The following is a 19,162-nucleotide window of genomic DNA, read 5'->3' on the forward strand; positions in this document are numbered from 1 at the left end:
CCTTGCCTTTCAACCACACACACCCTCTACAGCATATTAACAATATCTGAAAGTCATGTCCTTAAGAAATAAGAGGGAAAAATCGAGTTAAGACCCAACACAGGACCTGAAAGGTGCATCTAGCCCTTCAGCTGATTCATCTACCGTTTGCTGAACCCTTGTCAGAAATTGTTAGAAGAAGAAGCAGCTATTCTTAAGGATGGGAAACTCTTGATTGATGGAATCTTGAATATAGAAAAGTAACAATGGATTTTAATCCACAATGTAATGCCATTTGGAAAGCATATGATTGGCAAATGCATCATTTTTCAGGATAGCAATGATCCCCAAAACACTGTCAATACAGTAAAAGTATACCTGGATAGAAAAACATACAATAGAACAGCATCAGTCATGGCTTGGCCTCCCCAGAGCCCGGACCTCAATATTACTGAAGCAGTGTGGGATAATTGTGACACGAGAACGGAACAAAAGGCGGACAACACCCAAAGACGAGCTCTGAATATCCTTCAAGAAGCCTGGAAAACTGTTCCTGTGGAAATGACAAGAAAACTAGAACTGAAGAATAACAGTTACAATGCCAAATATTGACTTTCAAGCTTGTTATATTGTTATAAACTCTATTTTACGTATATTTCCATTTATGTTTGCACATGTTCAAATAAATCATTGCCCCTGAGGCAACGAGGAATGGCTAAAGATTTCTGCCAGTACTCCATAACAAACATTAACTAAAAGTGTTTGATAAATGCATTCTATTTGCTTTTTTAAAAATCACAAAGTGAGAGATTTTTTTTTATTTAAGTGAGCATTATGTTAATGTTTTAAATGTCATGGCATAGGATCAGATAGCTTCAAAGTAAATTATATTTTGAAATGTACAATCCCTTAAACACTGTGTCCTGATCTTGAACTAATAACTACTGAGATCTCAAGTCTACTGCATAATAAGACAAACAGCACCATTTAGAAAATGTCTTTTTATTGCAAGTATTCTTAATGCTTTGATGTTTTGTACAGATTTTCATATTTACAGTGATAATTAGTATTCCTCTAATAAATAGTACAACTGAAAGTCATTCTCTAGCCTACATGTTTAAATACTGCACGTGCAAAGTATGTATAATATGTGCTTGTCCAATAGATATGCTGTCTTAGTAGCTATTTACAATGTTACATAAGAAACAAATGTGGGATCCAACCACCATGCTACTAAAGAGACACTGTGCGTTTCCCCTCCAAAACAAACCATCCACTTCAGTGATGGAGTCATGCAATCATTCTACTGGGGTGAAGACAGTTTAATTACAGCATCACTGCAATAACAGTATCCATCCCAAAAAAAAAAAAAAAACATCAAATAAAATTTTAATTATTTCTAAATAAGAAATTCGTGATAAAACAGTTTTCCAATTAACCACTACATAACAGTAGTGTCTAGTTCTTTTTTGGTAGGAAATGTCCACCAGTGCTGTAACGTTTTCAAAAATAATAGTAAAAGAAAAAAAGCATTTTGATGAAAAACTAAACCAGCGTGACCTACTGTACAAGTTTGTTTAGGCTGCTTTTGCAGCAGTGCTCTTTATGAAGTCTCCAGGGTGCGATAGTAATAAATCATCTGTGAATGAAACCTTTTACACGTTTAAAATCACTTTGTCTGCCATAGGCAAGAAATCTGTTCCTATAAATACACCGTTTAATTATGTGTTCGCATTGCAAGTGCTGCTCTGCCAGAAGTGTAGGTAGAGCAAAGTCAACCTATACATTATACATATCCTCATATTTGAACATTCAATATCAATATATTTTCCACATATTGTGAATATAACGCTGAGTCCTGCCTGACAGCACATTCCCATGAGTGTGCAGAGAGGGAGAAACACGCAAACACCGTGACGAGACAAGAGCACGGCCAGTGTGATGTTACTTCACCTCTAGATGGCACTATTGCACAAACCTACAACCTTCTGCATCGTTTCACTGGAATGGATGACAGGTACAGTGCAAAAACAATAACAGGAACAAACTGAGTCCGATATGATATACATATTTATGCCAAAAAAAAAAATGCCCGTTTGATCTTGTGTTTCCATGTAGGAACAGGGAAAAATGTCTATATTGTGTTGTCTGGTTCACCTCGGCAGAGTTCTATGGCTTTGGCAGGAGGGTTGAGAGGAAACAGAAAGGGCCTTTACCGCCTGCACCTGGCATGTTTGTGATGAAGCAGCCGCCTCTACTCCTGCTGAGCCTCCTCCCTGTACCTCTGAACCCGAGTGAGCAGAGAGCACCGACGGTCATGCACACACACAGATACTGTACACTTCAACAGACACTGGAGACATTTCAGACATGGGTTACAGTATTTACAGAAGACACTGACTTGATCGCATGCACTTGATAATAGGGGTGTTTCTGACCCCTGGGGGGGGAGTCAGTGCAGGAGTTCAGAGCTGTCCTCGGTGGGAGAGGAACCGTCAAATTATTCAGTGCTGTGAGAATGTTTGTACATCGCCTTAGAGAGTTTGTTTTGCCTCCGAATTATTTAAGAGTGGCACGATTTGACTTCTATCGCTGTAGTCATAAAATATAGTCTTCATTATGGTGAGTACTTGAGTCAGTGAGTCAGTGACATGTTTTTCTTCCACACAAGTTGGGTTCTAGCCTTGAAGCTGCATTTAATGTGCACATGATTACATTTTTCTTATTCTGTCTATTCTGCAGCCAAAGGGCTGCAACTTAAAACTGTTATTAGTATCAATTAATTTGCAGATTTTTTTCTTCAAGCGGTCAGAAGGTGTGATCTAAAACTGTCATGTCCAGGGAAATTTCCCAGGATCAAACAGATACAGAGAGCATTATGCATCTTTAAAGAACAGAAATAAAGATCTAGTTATCTAAAACAAGAGTACGAGTGGACTCTTTTAGTTACTCTTGCTGTGAAAAGTAATTAAAATCAATAAGGATTTTTTAAAAATAGTTTATAAATCAGAAGATTTATAAATCAGCGGATTCTGTACAGTTTTGGTTCTGCAGATAATCCAGTCATGTGTGACTGGATTAAGATTAAAATAATGCAAGCTACTTTCAGCTGCTCCCTTAATCACAAGGTGTCACTGCAGCAGGTAGCTCTACATGTTCGATTTGTCAGTTTTTCCATAATGGATGCTCCTCCTGACGCAGCCCTGAAGGGACTCAAACCTCCTCCTGGGATCAAACCTGAAAGTTTTTGTTTAGAAGGCAAATAATGCATAAAGCGCTACACTGTGGAGCCACCCAGATTTAAGTTAATACAGCTGAAAAATCTAAGTGTACCTTGTTAATTTTGAAAAACCCTTTGATTTTAATAATATATACCACATTTATGATGATACTAAACTTTTAAATTTGGGTTTTAGAACTGCTCAGCAATTTTTCACAGCATTAAGAACTCTTTAAATTGATGTGGGGTGATTTAAAGGACAAGAAAAAAAACAAAAAACACCCAAAATTCAAATGAAAAAAATCCACCCTGAAACACTTTATCACTCTCTTGGTGGTGACTTGTCTTTGGTTGGTTGTATTCTTCCTAAACGAGTTATGATGACGATGCCACATGATGGTGTCACAGATGTATTTCCAGATCATAAAATCTTGGTTAAATAAGTATTTAAAACAGTGATATGTTAGGGTTAGGTAGCAGTCCCTTGTCATCAAAGAGTAGCAAAAGACATGGTGCTGGAACTCTGACATGAAGCCTGAATGCTTCAACGCCACAAGACATTTTACTTTTAGATTAAAAGGCAAGATTCAAGTTTTCTCAGCTGGAAAAACGTCTCGCCACTCTGATTCTACCATTATCCTCGCTATTTCCACCTACACATTATGACACAGTTGAATGCAATGGATTCACACCTGTATACCACACACACACACACACACACACACACACACACACACACACACACACACACACACACACACAGAGAGTAGTTAGATGGAGTGCTGGAGTATTATAACGTGAGAGAAGCTGTGGCCTGTACAGATCCTCCTGCTTCAGTGGTGGCAAGCTTTGCCATCATCTTTTCTCAGGAGCACTAATAAGAGGGCAAATATTTCCTTCCTTCCTTTCTCTCCTGGGAGCCAGACTGCAGCCCTGATAGCTCGTGAGTCTTCTGGTGGGTGACAGATCAGCAGAAGTGCATCACTTTCGGCTGCTGGGAAAGCGAACAGCTCTTAACTCCTGCATCGTTGTCGGATTTTTTATTTATTTTTTATTACACCAGGGAAACAGAGACAACAGTATGTTATGTGTAATGTCAGCCCTTGAGTGTCCCTGTCAGAGTAAAGGGGGAGGAGTCCTGCGCGACTCCTCATGCTGGCTTCATGGTTTTATTGGACGTCGGGTGGAGACGTGGCCCTCGTTCAAAAACACTAAAAACAATTTTAAAAACAGATTTCGTTGATTATTTCGAGCGTTGCTCCTTGCAGTTCTTTTCCAATCAACAGGGACACGACCTCACCCACTGGCATGCACATGCAGGCTGGCTTGTTTCCAGCTCACAGTGGGCACAGCTACTCCATGCCATTCCTCAGCATCTGATTGGCTGCGATGAGCATGACACTGATGATGAATGCCATGGCAAAGGCGCAGATGAGACTCTTCCTCACGCACGTCTGACGGTTCTTCTTTGAGGGGTGAACTGAAAGAGATGTGAGAAGCGGACAAACACAAATGAAGGACATAAATAAAAAATAAGCAGATTTAAATGATGGTACCACTTTTGCTTCTAATAAGACTCTGGATAAATCATTTATTGTGCCCAGACAACGATAATGAAGAAAAACAGAGGGCTCACTGACACACATCAGACTTTCAATGGTTTATTTTGCTGTGAAGTGTTACTTTTTCAGCTCATTGGTCAACACTTCTCTCCCAGGAAAGATTAATGCCATTCAAAGCTGAATAGTATTACAAAGTGCCCTAAGATGCTTAAAATGTAAGTCTTGCTCTGTTGTCTTTTTTGTGGTTTGGTGTCGAGGATAAGAACTCAGCTTGGACCAAGAGCAAAGGATGGTCCCACGTGGAAAGAGTCCGGATTATTAGAGGGCAGATGTTGAATTCTGGGGCTTGGAGGAAAAAGATCTGAATATGAGCACACCCACGCACAAGAAGCATTCAGGATATTGGCTTTTCCTTCTTTTTTTTCATCTTCCTCGCTGGTCGCCTTGCCTCCGTTCCTTTCTTCCTCATTTCCTACCTCATTCCTTCCACTCCTGGTTTGCTATGTGTCCCTCCCTTTCTCACTTCCTTGTTTCCTAACCATCTTCATCTTTTCCTCATATCCGTACCATCTTCATCGGCTAACAAACAAAAGATTTCCCAGCTTGACCCCAGAAGGACACACAAATCCTTTGTGGGTTGCATGAATATTTAATTTGGAAAAATCTGCCAAATCAAATATGTGGTGACTCCTGAATAAGAGAGCAGCCAGTGGTAGCTTCTTCATCTCTCTCTCCATCCCTTCCTTCCTTCCGATCTTCTTCCCTTCTTTGTTTCCTTCCCTTCTTTCTTGAAGCCTTTCTTCTTTAATTTTTTTTACGTCTTCGTCCATTACTTCAGTCTCTTTGTGAGCTTCCTTGTTTTTGTGCCCTCTCCCTTCCCTTCATTCCCATCTCTAGCATTAATTTCCTTCCTGTCTCCCCACCTTCCACATTTCCTTCCCAGCTTCCTCCGTTAACTTATAACTTATTAACAAACCTACTTCGAATTGGGTTCAGCACATAAATATAATTTATTGTGAAATGTTTTACTATAGCCGAGAACAAAAGAAATAACCCTGAGGTGTGATCTCCCATAGGCCATGACAAGGAGAATTATTGCTCTGGATCCCAGCTGAAAGAAGCAACAGAGAGGCCCACTAAGCCACAACTCAGCGGTCCAGACATCACAGCAACAGCCAAATTTCACAAAACAGAGCCCAATTAGTCTAGCGGCTTTAAAGTGATAGGAGAATCTTTAAGCTAAAGATTGGATTATTTAAATAAATAGCATGTATTCTAACATTTCCTTTTAACTCTGTCAAACAGGCTCGCTGTACCTCGTTATATATCAACTCTTTTCCTGAAGCACCTTTAAATAACTCCTTTACATGAGATATTCAGATAAAACCAGCAGAAACGGGTCAGTAAAACCCAAAGAAAAGTACAGAACATGGACTGGAGGAGAAAAACAGATTTTTTAAAAAAAGTATTTTTTAATGATTTCAGCTATTGTGCAGCTTACCAGAGGGGAGTTTCAGAGCTCGGGGGCTCAGACTGAAAAACCCACCCAGTCACCTTTAGTCAGGAACACCAGATTCATGGCTAATATAGTCTAATACATGCAAAAAAAATCCTAATTACCTTCTCAAAGGTAATAATTTTCTTTTCTTTCTTTCATTTTAATTGAAACTGTCTGAAAGGTAGCGATTCGACTCTTGAGCCATTTGAAAGCTGCAGTTTGTGCTGTTTTTTAACCGCATCACACTGAGAGAAGGTTTTAATATTTTTTCTACTCATTCACATAAACAGGAAGGAAGAGTATTATTGTATAATAATGAGCAGTGAGGGGGTATAATGTGTTTGGGGGAGATTTCTGTATTTCATCGAAAAACCTCAAACTCAGGATTTTAAAATCTCGTCTCCATAAACCCTGAGTTTAGACTAAAGGACAGGATGCTGAACTGAAGGTCATGAAATGGGATTTCAAACTGACACACATTTTCACAACAGCAGGCCAGGTTTTTACTTCTGGCTCGATCAATTTCTTTCCCTGACCAGTTATTTAGCAGCTCATCCTCCCTGCAGTGAGTGAAATGATTTTCCGGGCCACAGTAATTAGGGAGGCTGAGCCAAAGACCTGCAGACACACGGCACTATTCTTAACTTTCACACAAAAAAGTCATCAAAAATGCTTCTTGAGTGCTGCTCCAAAGAAAATGTGGAATGTGGGACAGAAAAGGCTGCATCATTTTTGGCTGAGGTGGTTTCATTACTTGGCAATTTTGAGCTGAATAATTATTTTCCAGGCTTTCAAATTTATATAAAACTTGTCATTTTATCCACATCTTAGACCACAAACTGAAATGCCAAGGTTACATAACCCAACACTGGGTGAGTGAAGAGTCTAAATGTGGTTTGCTCCTTGTACACAAACAATTTAGGGTAGTTTTCTAAGAACAGATCTTTTGGCTGCTTCTTTTGAGGAACAGCATGCTGACACCGACAGTTACTCACATTCACAGTGTCATCTGTTAGACATTTGTGTCACATAGATGGAAATTAAGGAGCTGGTAGAGAGATCACTCTCCGCTCAGTATTACCCTCCATAAACCTGTTTCCCTAAATCTTAATCTACTGCTGACACAACATGAAAGTCTTCATCTGTTACAAAACAGCGCTGCTGGCAGGTGAAATGATCTTTAATTGTTTTGCAGTTTCAGTGGAGAAGTGCACCATGAGTCTTCAGACAGCTAAATCTTCCTGTTTCCCATTTTTTCACGACTTCCACCATCTCTCTAAGCTACTATTTCTTAAAGACATTTTGGACAGTGGAAATTGCAAGCTGGAAGTGCTTTTAAATCTTTTTCATAGCCTTCCCCGGCTTTGTAGTCATAAATTTGCTTTCTTTTAAGTTCTTCTTCTTCTTCAGAGGAGCCTGTGATTGTTGAATGTTACCACAACGTCTGAAGGCAGTTTATCCCCAACCAGCTCCAAACAAGTCAATTAAATCTTATGGCGTTAATAGAGTTCAGGGACTTTACACATGTCACAATTTTTGTTAAATCAGTTTCGTTTAAAGTCTTGCTTAAACAAAATCTGCCCAATCTTTCACATACATCTCTGAGGATGAGCTAGCAGGGTACAAATGGAAAGAACATGTGTTCAGCTGCTGGACTGAAGATGGGAGGAGAGTTGTGGTCTAGACAATCGTTCTAAGTCCAGTCAACTGAATCCAATGTCGGCCTCATAAAACACCTCTGCAGCCGCCCAGCCTAATGATACAACTGCCAAATATCCACAGAGGACTTTCTCCGGGCCACTGTGGTCTCAAGGTAATAAAGTGCTCGGTGGCTTAGTGGCTGCTGACTAATGCATTCATCCTTCTGTCCTTATCCAGCGGGGTAACTTTAGCTGACATCCATACTGTGTTGGTTTAATTTATGACACTTCCACTTGTTACTGTTGTGATGCTGATTTCCAAACTGCTATTAAAAGACAATCAAAGAGCATTTGCAGACTATGATGCAGTGATTCTGTATTTGTTTGTATTTGTTCAGCTACTAGCAACATTTCTTCTTGTTCAGTACTGAGAAGAATCAAAATACATTGACTCCTGCAGAAAAGTAAATGTGTGCTTGACTGCTTGTAAACACCATGCATTTTTAATTAAGAAGGTTTAAGAAATATTGAAAAGGTAATAGATTCCCAACCTCATGGCTACAAAAGAACGGTGGTGCAAAAGTATGATTTGTCACAATAAATATTATAAACATATTTGTCACAAATTAAATATGAGCAGGTCAGGCTGTAGGCTGCAGTTGAAGAGTTGAGGTTTAATAAAGCACACAAAATGCTTTAATAATAATAATGGATTGCATTTATATAGCGCTTTTCGGGACCCCTCAAAGCGCTTTACAATACCACTATTCATTCACTCTCACACACTGCTACAGTTGTAGCCACAGCTGGCCTGGGGCGCACTGACAGAGGCGAGGCTGCCATATGGCGCCATCAGCCCTTCTGGCCATCACCAGTAGGCGGTAGGTGAAGTGTCTTGCCCAAGGACACAACGACCGAGACTGTCCGAGCCAGGGGCTCAAACTGGCAACCTTCCGATTACAAGACGAACAGCCAACTCTTGAGCCACAATCGCCCTGAAGCCTTTAGCAGAATCTGTGGTGCAAAATGGTGATAAAGGCATTAAAAAAGGAAAGCGAGTTAAAAGAGAGTTTTGAGGGCTAAACTGGGAATTGCTGCGTAATTTAGTTGCTTTTTAGTTGAACCTGTTAAATGTGTTCCAGGGGGATTTTTCTTTTATGCTGAAAGCAGCAACAACAACGCTGATATTTTGAAAAAGTCAGAAATCACACCTTACATAGCGCAAGTGCACAAACTAACCAGCGTATGCAATATAGAGATTCAATCTATATGCCCTTAAATCTCCACACCTGTGAGGCAGCTGTGACATTCATGGATCGCAGTTGATTTCCACACTTGCAAGTGGCACTCTGGATGGCTGCTGCAGCTCCAGCATGTTTATGCTATTGGTGCAATTTGTTCAGCAATGAATCAGCGTCTGGTGAACTTCTATGGATCAGTGGTTACATTTTTTTCCAGTTGTTTTTCAGCCTCCCACCATATTGATCCAGAACGAGGAAAAGCCAGAGGGAAATCAACTGCCTCTTGTGCTACCTCATATATCAGAAAGCTGAAGTAATAAGCACAAGTGTAGCATGATGAATCGTATTCAGTATGAATCACACCATGACTTGATGTATCGATTTCTCCATGACTGAGCACTTTTTTGGTGTCCCTGTGTGGCAGGTGGTACTTGAAGACCTTGGGCTCAATAGATTCTGCAGTGGGCAGCCTTAATCATAAACCTAGTAGGGTCATCATGTTGTCATCACTCTACACCAGTTTTAAGAGCTTGATAAAGTGCTTGTACAATCTTTGTCCATTCTCAGTGACACCAGTGTTGGCCTAGTAAATCCCTTTTTTATTCACAGGCACGTGTGTTTGTGAGAGACATTAAAGTCTCTTATGCTTCTGAGAGTCATTTTGGTCCACAGAAGAAATATAAACGGCCGTGGCTACAAAGACAAATCTCAACACATTGGAATTTAATTCACACAGTATTAACCTAAGAGACTGATAAGCACAGACTCACTGCATAACGAAGCAGGCTGGGACGCTGCTTTGGGACATGTAGAAGCTGCTGGTGTTATGACTCAGATTTCTGTGCTTCTAAAAGTCATGTTTCTGGTGTTGAAACACAATAGATGCCATTTTTTAATCTGCTTTCAAAACACACATGGAATCAATTAATTTGCACATGCTAAAATGTAACAAGGCTGAATAGACACATGAGTTTAGGTGAGAAACTGGGGAAAAAATTCCAAAACATAACTTTTTATGTGCAGTTTTGAAGAGGCTGAAGCTTTTTTAAGTGGGGAGCAGAAGATAAATACATTCTAGTAACAAAGTTTGCTTGAACATATCTCTCGCTTGCAGAGCATCTGTTCAGTTACAGCCAAACAGATGATTATTAACACGATCCCCCCCACATACATGCTCAGAACTGCCTGGCCTGAATGCCGAGTGCTGTGACAAAACACTGCCAAGTTTCATTTCATTTCAAACTGCAAATGTTTTATGCAAATTGAGTCACTTTGTGGTCTGTTTAAAATGTATTTCTCTCAGCACCCAAAGCAGAGATGACTGAAAGGGATGATTCATCAAATCTGACTCCAAACCTGGCATTTAAAAAACATTTTAAATGGTTTTGAAAGAAACAATTGCATTTCCTGTTTTTATGATAAGAGTGAAAGTCTTATAATACGCTCTGCTGCTCTGATATCCATGAATCTTGGATGGATCTTGGATAGTTCTGCAGAGTGAATTCATGTATATTTCATCTGTGCCGCTTCTAAACAGGTGACCAGCTGACACCAGTTCCCACGAAAGCCCCCAAATTAATAAATCAGCAGGTGTGCTGTGACTGTGTTGGCTTTAGATCTCAATGAGACAGATCAAATTCTTCCTGACAGAATGGATTACTTTCTCTGTCTCTACCTACACACGACTAGCCCAACACACACACACGCCGGCATATATATATATATATATCTTCGTGCCTATGTGCAAAGCCAGCTCAGGGAATTCAGCTCACCTCCCTCAAACTCTGTCTGACAGTTGCCAGAGTTTTCCTTTAGGCTTTCTTCCTCATTGATGATGATGTTCTCAATGTCCTTCATGGTGAGGTGGTCACGGAAGGCGCAGAACAGGATGTGTTTCAGCTCCTCCAGGGTGATTCTCTGCATGTCGAACTGAGGGAGAAAGAGATGAGGAGGAGATTTTTAAAAAGAAAGAGACCATTTTCCCTTCACATAAATAAGCTTGCCGTACGTGCCTGGCAGGGTAGTGCGTGACACAATCCTTCCACTAGGAGTTCCACTAGACTGCAAACCTCAATAAAACATTACAAATACAGTCTCTATCGCCCTAAGCTGGGGAGTACAAAAAAGAAAAAAAGAAATCTGAGTAGATTTTTGCTTAGGGCGACTTACAATAAGTGATGTTCCCTGTAAGAAAGGACAAAAAGTTCAAATGAATAAATCACTCTTCATGTTCCAGTACGTCCCTGTACATCTTACAGATGTCACTCCTATACATTTACTTTAATCTGAGCATTGCGTAACGCTGATGCATTGATTAAATTGAATGAGGTAGAGTTATGTTCAAAGAGTGGCTGATTTATGGTTCTGTTTGAGTGTTTACAGACACACCCACTTTTAAACCAGAGGTGTCTGAAGGTCAGATCAAGAAGATCTTGCTGGCGAGCGATGCTTTGCTGGAAAGCAGTGCTTTACTTAGGAGCAGTAGGATAATTTAATTTACTTTTTATTCTGCAACAAGAAAAGCTTCAGAGCCGGACTATGATACAAACCTGACTCATAATGAAATCACAAAGAGCAGTGTGTCCCGAGCCAGTTGCGAGGACAGCGAGTTCCTCTGAATTCGTCTAAACGCTTGTATAAACTCACTGATATTTACTTTCAACAAAGGCAACGTATATTGTTCCTATATTGATGTTGTGTCCATTGTGCACATGTAGGAATAAAAATTTGGTAACACTTTTAGTTTATAGAGCTACAGAAAAGAATGAATGGATTAAGAAAGTCATGGTAAAAGCAAAATGCATCTGCTTTCAATTCCCAGGTTTCATGTATCAGGATATTACAAAATTATTCTGGTCTTAAATTTTGGTAAGTGCAGCATCAGATTAACAACAGATAACATATTACACCATGTCATTAAGTATTAAGTATATCCTTACTGCCTCCATGGGAATTAAGACATGAGTAGCTGCCAGATGCTGCTATTCAAATTCGCTTTAATTAACTGATCATCAGCAAGTGTGATCACCTCTATAAAAGCAGATATTTTAGCAGTTTGCAGGTTTGGTGGATTCAGGTGTGTGCCAACACAATGCTAACGAGGAAAGATATCAGTAATTACCTTACAAGTAAACTGAAGTCCATCATTCTGCAGTGAGAAAGATTATTTAAGAGCACTGAGTTACAGTCGTTCAGTCTTAGTTATGCTTGATCTCACCACTGCCTTTCGACACTCTTGATTATGATATTTTAATCCAAAGCCTTCATAACTGCTTTTCATCATATCTAAGGACCAGAACATTTTATGTTTCAATTCAATTCAAAAATTGAGGGGTTCCGCAAGGGTCAATTCTTGGTCTGCTACTCTTTAAACTTTACACACTCGCACTTTGTACTATCATAAAGAAATCATAATATATCTTACCATTCTTATGCAGAGGATATTTATCTGTATCAATCTATAAAATGCACATTATATGCATAGATTTTTTTGTCAGTGTACTATTTCATGTAGAAGAGTGTGAGCTCTCTACTCTGGAGGAGTACTCTGTTTTGACGGTCTCTCTGTAGCTCTGCAGAAACCAGAAATATTTGTTGTTGTTCCAAAAATGCGTTCATTTTTATCCCCCCCCCCCCTCCACACACACACACACACACTTCAAAACATATTGAAAGTTTGAAAATTCTCATCTCAAACTGGGAAAATGGTCCACGCATTCATTTCAAACAGGTTAGACTACTTTACTCAGTGGTTATCACCTTTGCCGCTGTTGTCAAATACCATGGCCTTGAACACATCAGGTGGTTAGGCCTTTTCTCTGTTATCTGTATTACACACTCACCGCGGTACCCAGGACATGCATGGATGGGAACTGCCCCAGTATGACCCTGAAGTTGATAAGCTGTGTAACAACAGCTGAGCCAAATCAGTGGAGCATAAAAAGCTACGACAGGCAGAAGCACAAGGAGATCTAGGAAGTCAACGTTAACGGGACACCAGCTCTGTCTTCATTAAAATAGTAGCAATAACAACAATGATAACAGTGAAATAATTGCAAAAGTTCCACTGTTATCTTTATAAACCTAAAAAAAATTAAGCAGAAAACTCTGTTATATTAAACCAACCAAATATTTTAAAAAAAACTTAATTAACATAAATAATTAATAACAAAATACAACATCGGCCCAAGTCATTCTATTACAAAATAATTTCATTTTGCCTGCTCTGTGGCCTCATATGTGTTAGTATGGAGTGCACAAATTCAAACTGTGACACTAGTACAGTAAAATGACCAAATATGACACATCAATTTGTAATAAACATATAATCTTTTTAGATAAGGAATCATGTCTCATCAAGTCTCATGAGCTGAATGAGTGTTAATCCTGGTCTCCTGTTTTTTTTTTTTAATTTATGAGACCGAACAGTGCAGAGGGATAGACAGGAAAGTGGGGAGAGAGTGAATGACCTCGGGCTACAGCAGTCCCCGATCTGTCTTCTTTAATGCAGACCTGCTAGTGAAGAGAGAGTGAAGTATGTGCGTGAGGAAACAATAAGGTTCAAATACCTGGTGATATCAAAAATATGCAATCAACAATGATCCCATTCTTTTAACAAAAACAGGAAATAAGATGATGGAAAATACAACATCAATAAGCATTTACATAAAAAAGAAATGTAAATGCATATTCACATTTTTGATGATCATAAAAGGCTCTCACTGAACATGTTGTTTTTGAAACTTTGTGAACGAGGTGAGAAACACCACATCTCTCTCTGCTATACAAATACAGTTTTTATTATTAACATAATTATTAGTATAAACAGAAAGGTTTCCATTCTGGTTCAGTCAAGCAACTCCAGAGAGCTTCTTCACAGACCATATATATATATATATATATCTACATCTATCTATGTATCTATCTATTCATTCATATAGAGTTTATATGATTTACTAAATTTATCCAGCTTCTCAACACATTTGATCTCAGTTTACAAACACCAAATCCAGATTGTGTTTGGTGCACTCGGTGATATTATGATGAATGACACTCGTCCAGAGAGTGAAGGATAACATTCACTGGACTTTCTGGCAAGCCCACTGCATAAATCACACTTGGACACTTACCATCGATGAGATTTGTTATCGCTCAGCCTTCTCAGAGTGAGCTAATGAACACTCGCACCAATCACACCTCAAATGTTAATCAGCCTTCATGAAGATTCATTATCAGAGGTAATTAAAATTTTGGGTCAATGTTTCGTCTTTTGTTTGCCGGCTCATTAATCAAAGGTGAACGTAAATGTAAATGTTGGCAAGACAAAAGTAAAATAAAGTTATGCAACAATAGACTAATAAATCACATACATTGTGAAATGTAATTTAAAAGCAGGTACAGTTAATCCAGTGGAAATGTAAATATAACAGTGACAGAAAACATAAACCCATAAAAAGAAGGTACAGTTACTAAATATTTCCCCTGAAACCACCAGTACAACTAAAGGTTTATACCAATACAACAACTGATACTTCAATATTCTTCAGTTATTTGATTTTCTTCATTTTACTGCATTTTTGTGAAAAGACAGAAGGAGCAACACGATGCATCACCTGGTTGAACAGGTGACCCATGCTGTGCAGGCTTTAGTCCTTAGTGCTGCACTGCAGGTTCGAGGTTGCTCCAGGTGCTTTTCTATGTGCCATTCCCCCTCACATACAACCCATCTGCCTTTCTACTCTATACTGTGTAAAAAAAAAACTGATAAAAAAAGAAAATAATAAAATTTATCAATCATTTAAAAGAATAACACAGTAAGCAGAAAAAACTATGATGACCACTGAAACTCAAACACTGACTCCTTGTTGACCACCAAACTCAAAGTTTTCTACATTAGTATTGAACATACTTTTCAGATAATAAAGAGCCCCACAGTTCAGTATTGACAAACATAAACAAACACAAACTTTTTGTGAGACTAAATAGAGTATGGCATTAGTTTAGGCAGGAAACAAAGTCGAGCTCAGCCCATAATCCCAGCCGTTCAGCTAATACTCTTCCAAGCAACCAACTAGTGAATCTCAAACAGAGCCATGCATCTGCAAGCCTCTTCACAACCCATCATTCTCCTTTGTATGTGTTAGACTTGATCATTTTCATGCGCCTGCTCTCTTCAGGACACTGCTGCTGCTGTGGTCCTAACTGGAAAGCTCATACAGCAACAATCTCACATCAGCCACCATGTACAGCAGCATAAAAAGATGTTTTGCCTCCTGTTTCAGAAATGGATGCGATGTTTCACAGACTGCAGAGCTCTGTTTATTTCTCCTCGCATCTCCCTCTGGAAAACAGAGAGAGGATCTGTACTAAACAGACAGATCTACCTGGAGTGCCCCTGCAGCATCTGCCACTTAAAGTTACTGCCAACTTTTGTGTTACTTCCCCCCCAAAGGAAAAGGTCGGCAGCCTAATTGTGTTTACCCAACCTTAATGCGGCCTCGCTTCCCAATAAAGACGGCATCGCTGGCACCCATCAAGAGACTGGCAGAACTTCATTTGCCAAGAAAAAGAGGGATGAGCCAGAGGATAGCTCTATTCACAGAGCACTACAGTAGAAGATAAGAAAAAGCCATTTTATTTTCATTTCCCATATCCCACAGACTTTCTCAACCTACATTCACATTCAAGCATGGACTGACCTTTATGGAGAATATGGTGAAAGAAAGGGGAGTAGAAAAGAATTACACACCTGAACCTAAAGTGACTCCCACAGAAAAGACCTTTAGTAGGACACCCAGTGGTTTGTGACCTACAGCTTCATACTGGAGCCCACGCTGGAAACCTTCAGTCTTCTTTGTTACACATTCTCCTAAGAAGTTCAGTCTGAAGTGCAATCACATGCCTCAGGCACAGAGAACTTTAATGGAGACTTTGGAGAAGTTGGAAATGTCACATACTGTTAAGGTCTGCTGTGGTCAAAGCTCAGAAGGAGCCTTGTATTGAAATGAATTGAATCCGTGACAGAGTGATGGGGATAAAACAGATTCACGTGATCATTAAAATCCTGTGATTGAACTGACATTTTCATTGTTGATATTTAAAGAGAAGAAAAATGTCTGGTAACAAATAGCAGGAATGTTACTGTGCCGTTTTGAACTAATCTTTAAAGCATGAACCATTTCTGGTTTTCATAGCTGTTCCAACTCTTGAAAGACATGTTCCTCTTTTGTGTGTCCAAACTGAAGGAACTTAGGGACTACTAAAGTTTGCAGGACCCCGTTTAGACTCTAAGGTAGATATGTGTTGTACAGCACAAGGAGCTTTGGTAAAAGTAAATGAACAGATCAAATATATATAATAAACCTTATGTTGATTGGTCTGGATCCGACATGGACAACTGGCATATTTTTTAAAGCCATGTATGACTGACGGACAAATCCAGGGGTTATTAAACCAATATGTTACACAGGCATTACAATTACATTTTGAACATTTAATTCCTTTTTGAAGGAGAGCAGCTCGGACTTAATGGAGGAAAGACATTCACCAAGGATAGCTTGAAACTCCGTTTTAAGTGTAGCAGCAAAGTCCTCGCGGAGAGCCGAAAGCAGCACCGCTTTGAGAGCGCTGACATCGCTATTGGTGGCGGCCTGGGCCGCAGTCCCCGATTCAGGACGGGTAAAAGGGTAGTCAGGAGAAGCAGGCTGCAGGTGAGGCCAGACCGAGCTTCCTCCTTTAGTCAGCTTTGGTGGCATTTTAGTGAGCAAAATCAAAAAATGTACTATTTTAAAATGAGATAGATATCGCTTGGGGTCGAGTCAGAGAATAATAATAATTTAAAAAAGGCCGACCCTGCAAGAGCTCACCAAAAGCGCTACTCACACCAAACCGCCATTAGTCGGAAGTCCCTCCCATTTTGAACATTTAAGGGATATACCATAACTGTGACTCCTAAACCTACAAGCCTGTCGCAGGGTTAACAGAGAGACAAACAACATTCACACTGACATTAACCTAACCTCACTATCTGCATGTCGTTGGACTGTGGGAGGAAGCTGGAGTACCCGGAGAGAACCCACGTAGACACATGCAAACTCCACACAGAAGCAGATGGTTGATTTAAACCCAGGACCTTCTTGCTGTGAGGCAACAGTGCTAACCATCGCGCTTCCATGCTGCACCACATACACTGTGTGTGAAAAACCACCTGTTGTGGTTGTCAGGTTTTCCTCTTCTCCAATGCTAAAGTTCAAAGATTTTCAACAAGAACAGATGCAAACTATTTGCAAGAGAGACTGGGTTTGTTTATTATAGCTGGACTCACAGAAGTTTAGGGTCCAGTGTATAATGCTGATAAACTCTTTACAGTGTTGATAACATAAGTCCCACTCCTTTCTGAATTTGATTGGCTTGCGGGAGAAATTGTTCCAAAAGTTTTCAACTGACAAATCTTTGAGTAGAGAAAATGGACACAGGCCCTTACAATCACACCACTAATAATATTACTGCATTGACATAACTTTATACCATTTTAATAAATGCATGAGGTGTCATAAAGACTCAAATAATACAGTTACTTATTAAGAAGTGGACAGGTTATATTTCAAAATGTGGATTTTCTGTTTTTAATATTCTCCTCAATTATTTCATGGGAACAGTGGGTATATTATAACTGTACGATAACATATCTGAGTCACTGTGAGAGCCTTTGATGCAAGGTTTAGAAACACTTTTACTAAAAGAGTCTTGAAGTTCATTAAAACTGTAACTACCATAAAATTCATCAAAATCAGTGTAAGGAGATGCACTGAGATCGTATTTGCCCACACATACAGAAGCACTATCCTTGAATTAAAACCATGAATTTATTGACTTTTTGCAAACTCTTGAATATTTGTTAAGACCGCAAAGTGGATTTGGGATTGTGGAGAAAGCCATGTTCATCTTTACACCCATAAATGAGGCGTACTCAGCTGCTCACACACACAGGCGGTGAGAAGGTGCCAAGAGCCAGCATCCATCCATCTGCTGAGTTCAGCCCTTTGCAGTACAGCCAAATTATAGAGCTACAGATAACATTCTCCACACACTGACGAATCCAATTATATGCATTTGCTAATGTAAATCTAATGCAATGAACTTGCAAGTCCTATTTTTTCCAAATGGTAGAAATATTAATCCATTTAAAACGTGCTGCAGCTGAGGAGGCACATCCTTGAACCCTGTTTGATTTGAATGCAGAAGAACATGCCCTATGCTTGTTTTAATGTAAACACTATCTATAGAAATAAGAGATATTTCATTTTTTTCATTTCAGTGTATTGTCAGAGGCTGATTATAAGAAAGTGTGAGGTGGTGGTTTTCCAGGGATCTGACTGCACCAGGGTTTTTGTTGTTTTGGTTTGTTTTTTTGCAGGGCAACATGACAGTAACAGAAACTGATCATGTAATCTGTGGATGCTGTTGTCAAGCTGGAGAAAGGAGAGTTCTGGACTTTGGGGGAGAATTTTACAGAAGCTTGACAGACAAGGCTTCAAATATGTCAAATATGTAATGTGATTTCCAAGTCCGACGAAATGGTTGTAAGTAACAAAAACTTACAGTTGATTAAGACACCTGGCATGGCCTCTATAGTGCAAGATCACACACACGTGCAATACTGAAAGGAGGTTTATACGCAAACAGCTGTGCACGTATGGTGTTCCCAGCTGTTCCCTACACACTGTAGGGCTGTGCTGCACTGTCTGCAAAATCAAAACAAAACAAAAAACACTCATCCATTACTCATATATCCAAATCTCAGTATTTTCACGATATCATGTCTGCTTAAAAATATAAATTTTCTAAATCTGAAAATTAAAATACTTGTCCTAATTAGGATGTTCAGAAAAAAAGGCTTACTGTCAAAACATGCATCTAATTAGAATAAAGGGAATAAAGAAAGCATTGAAATTACAGACCTTTAAAATTAAATGTTTTTTCTAAAGTAAATTACAGTTACAGAACACAAATGGAAAAAAAAC

At 39.4% G+C, this 19,162-nt stretch overlaps 1 protein-coding gene across 5 annotated transcripts in view; it reads right to left on the reverse strand.

The window, feature by feature from the left end:
* Positions 1-965: 965 nt before the first annotated feature.
* caln1 (calneuron 1) overlaps positions 966-19,162 on the reverse strand; it is a 58,044-nt gene continuing 39,847 nt past the window's right edge. For all 5 annotated transcript variants that reach the window (XM_082503386.1, XM_082503385.1, XM_082503384.1 and 2 more), the window contains 2 exons: positions 10,913-11,069; positions 966-4,679 (listed from right to left, as the gene is read on the reverse strand). In XM_082503386.1, coding sequence (XP_082359512.1) covers positions 4,552-4,679; positions 10,913-11,069 — 285 coding nt within the window. In that variant the 3' untranslated portion in view covers positions 966-4,551. The remainder of the gene's footprint in view (positions 4,680-10,912; positions 11,070-19,162) is intronic.

Source organism: Aulonocara stuartgranti, assembly GCF_965226115.1.
Source record: "Aulonocara stuartgranti genome assembly, chromosome: 14".
Lineage (NCBI taxonomy): Eukaryota > Metazoa > Chordata > Actinopteri > Cichliformes > Cichlidae > Aulonocara > Aulonocara stuartgranti.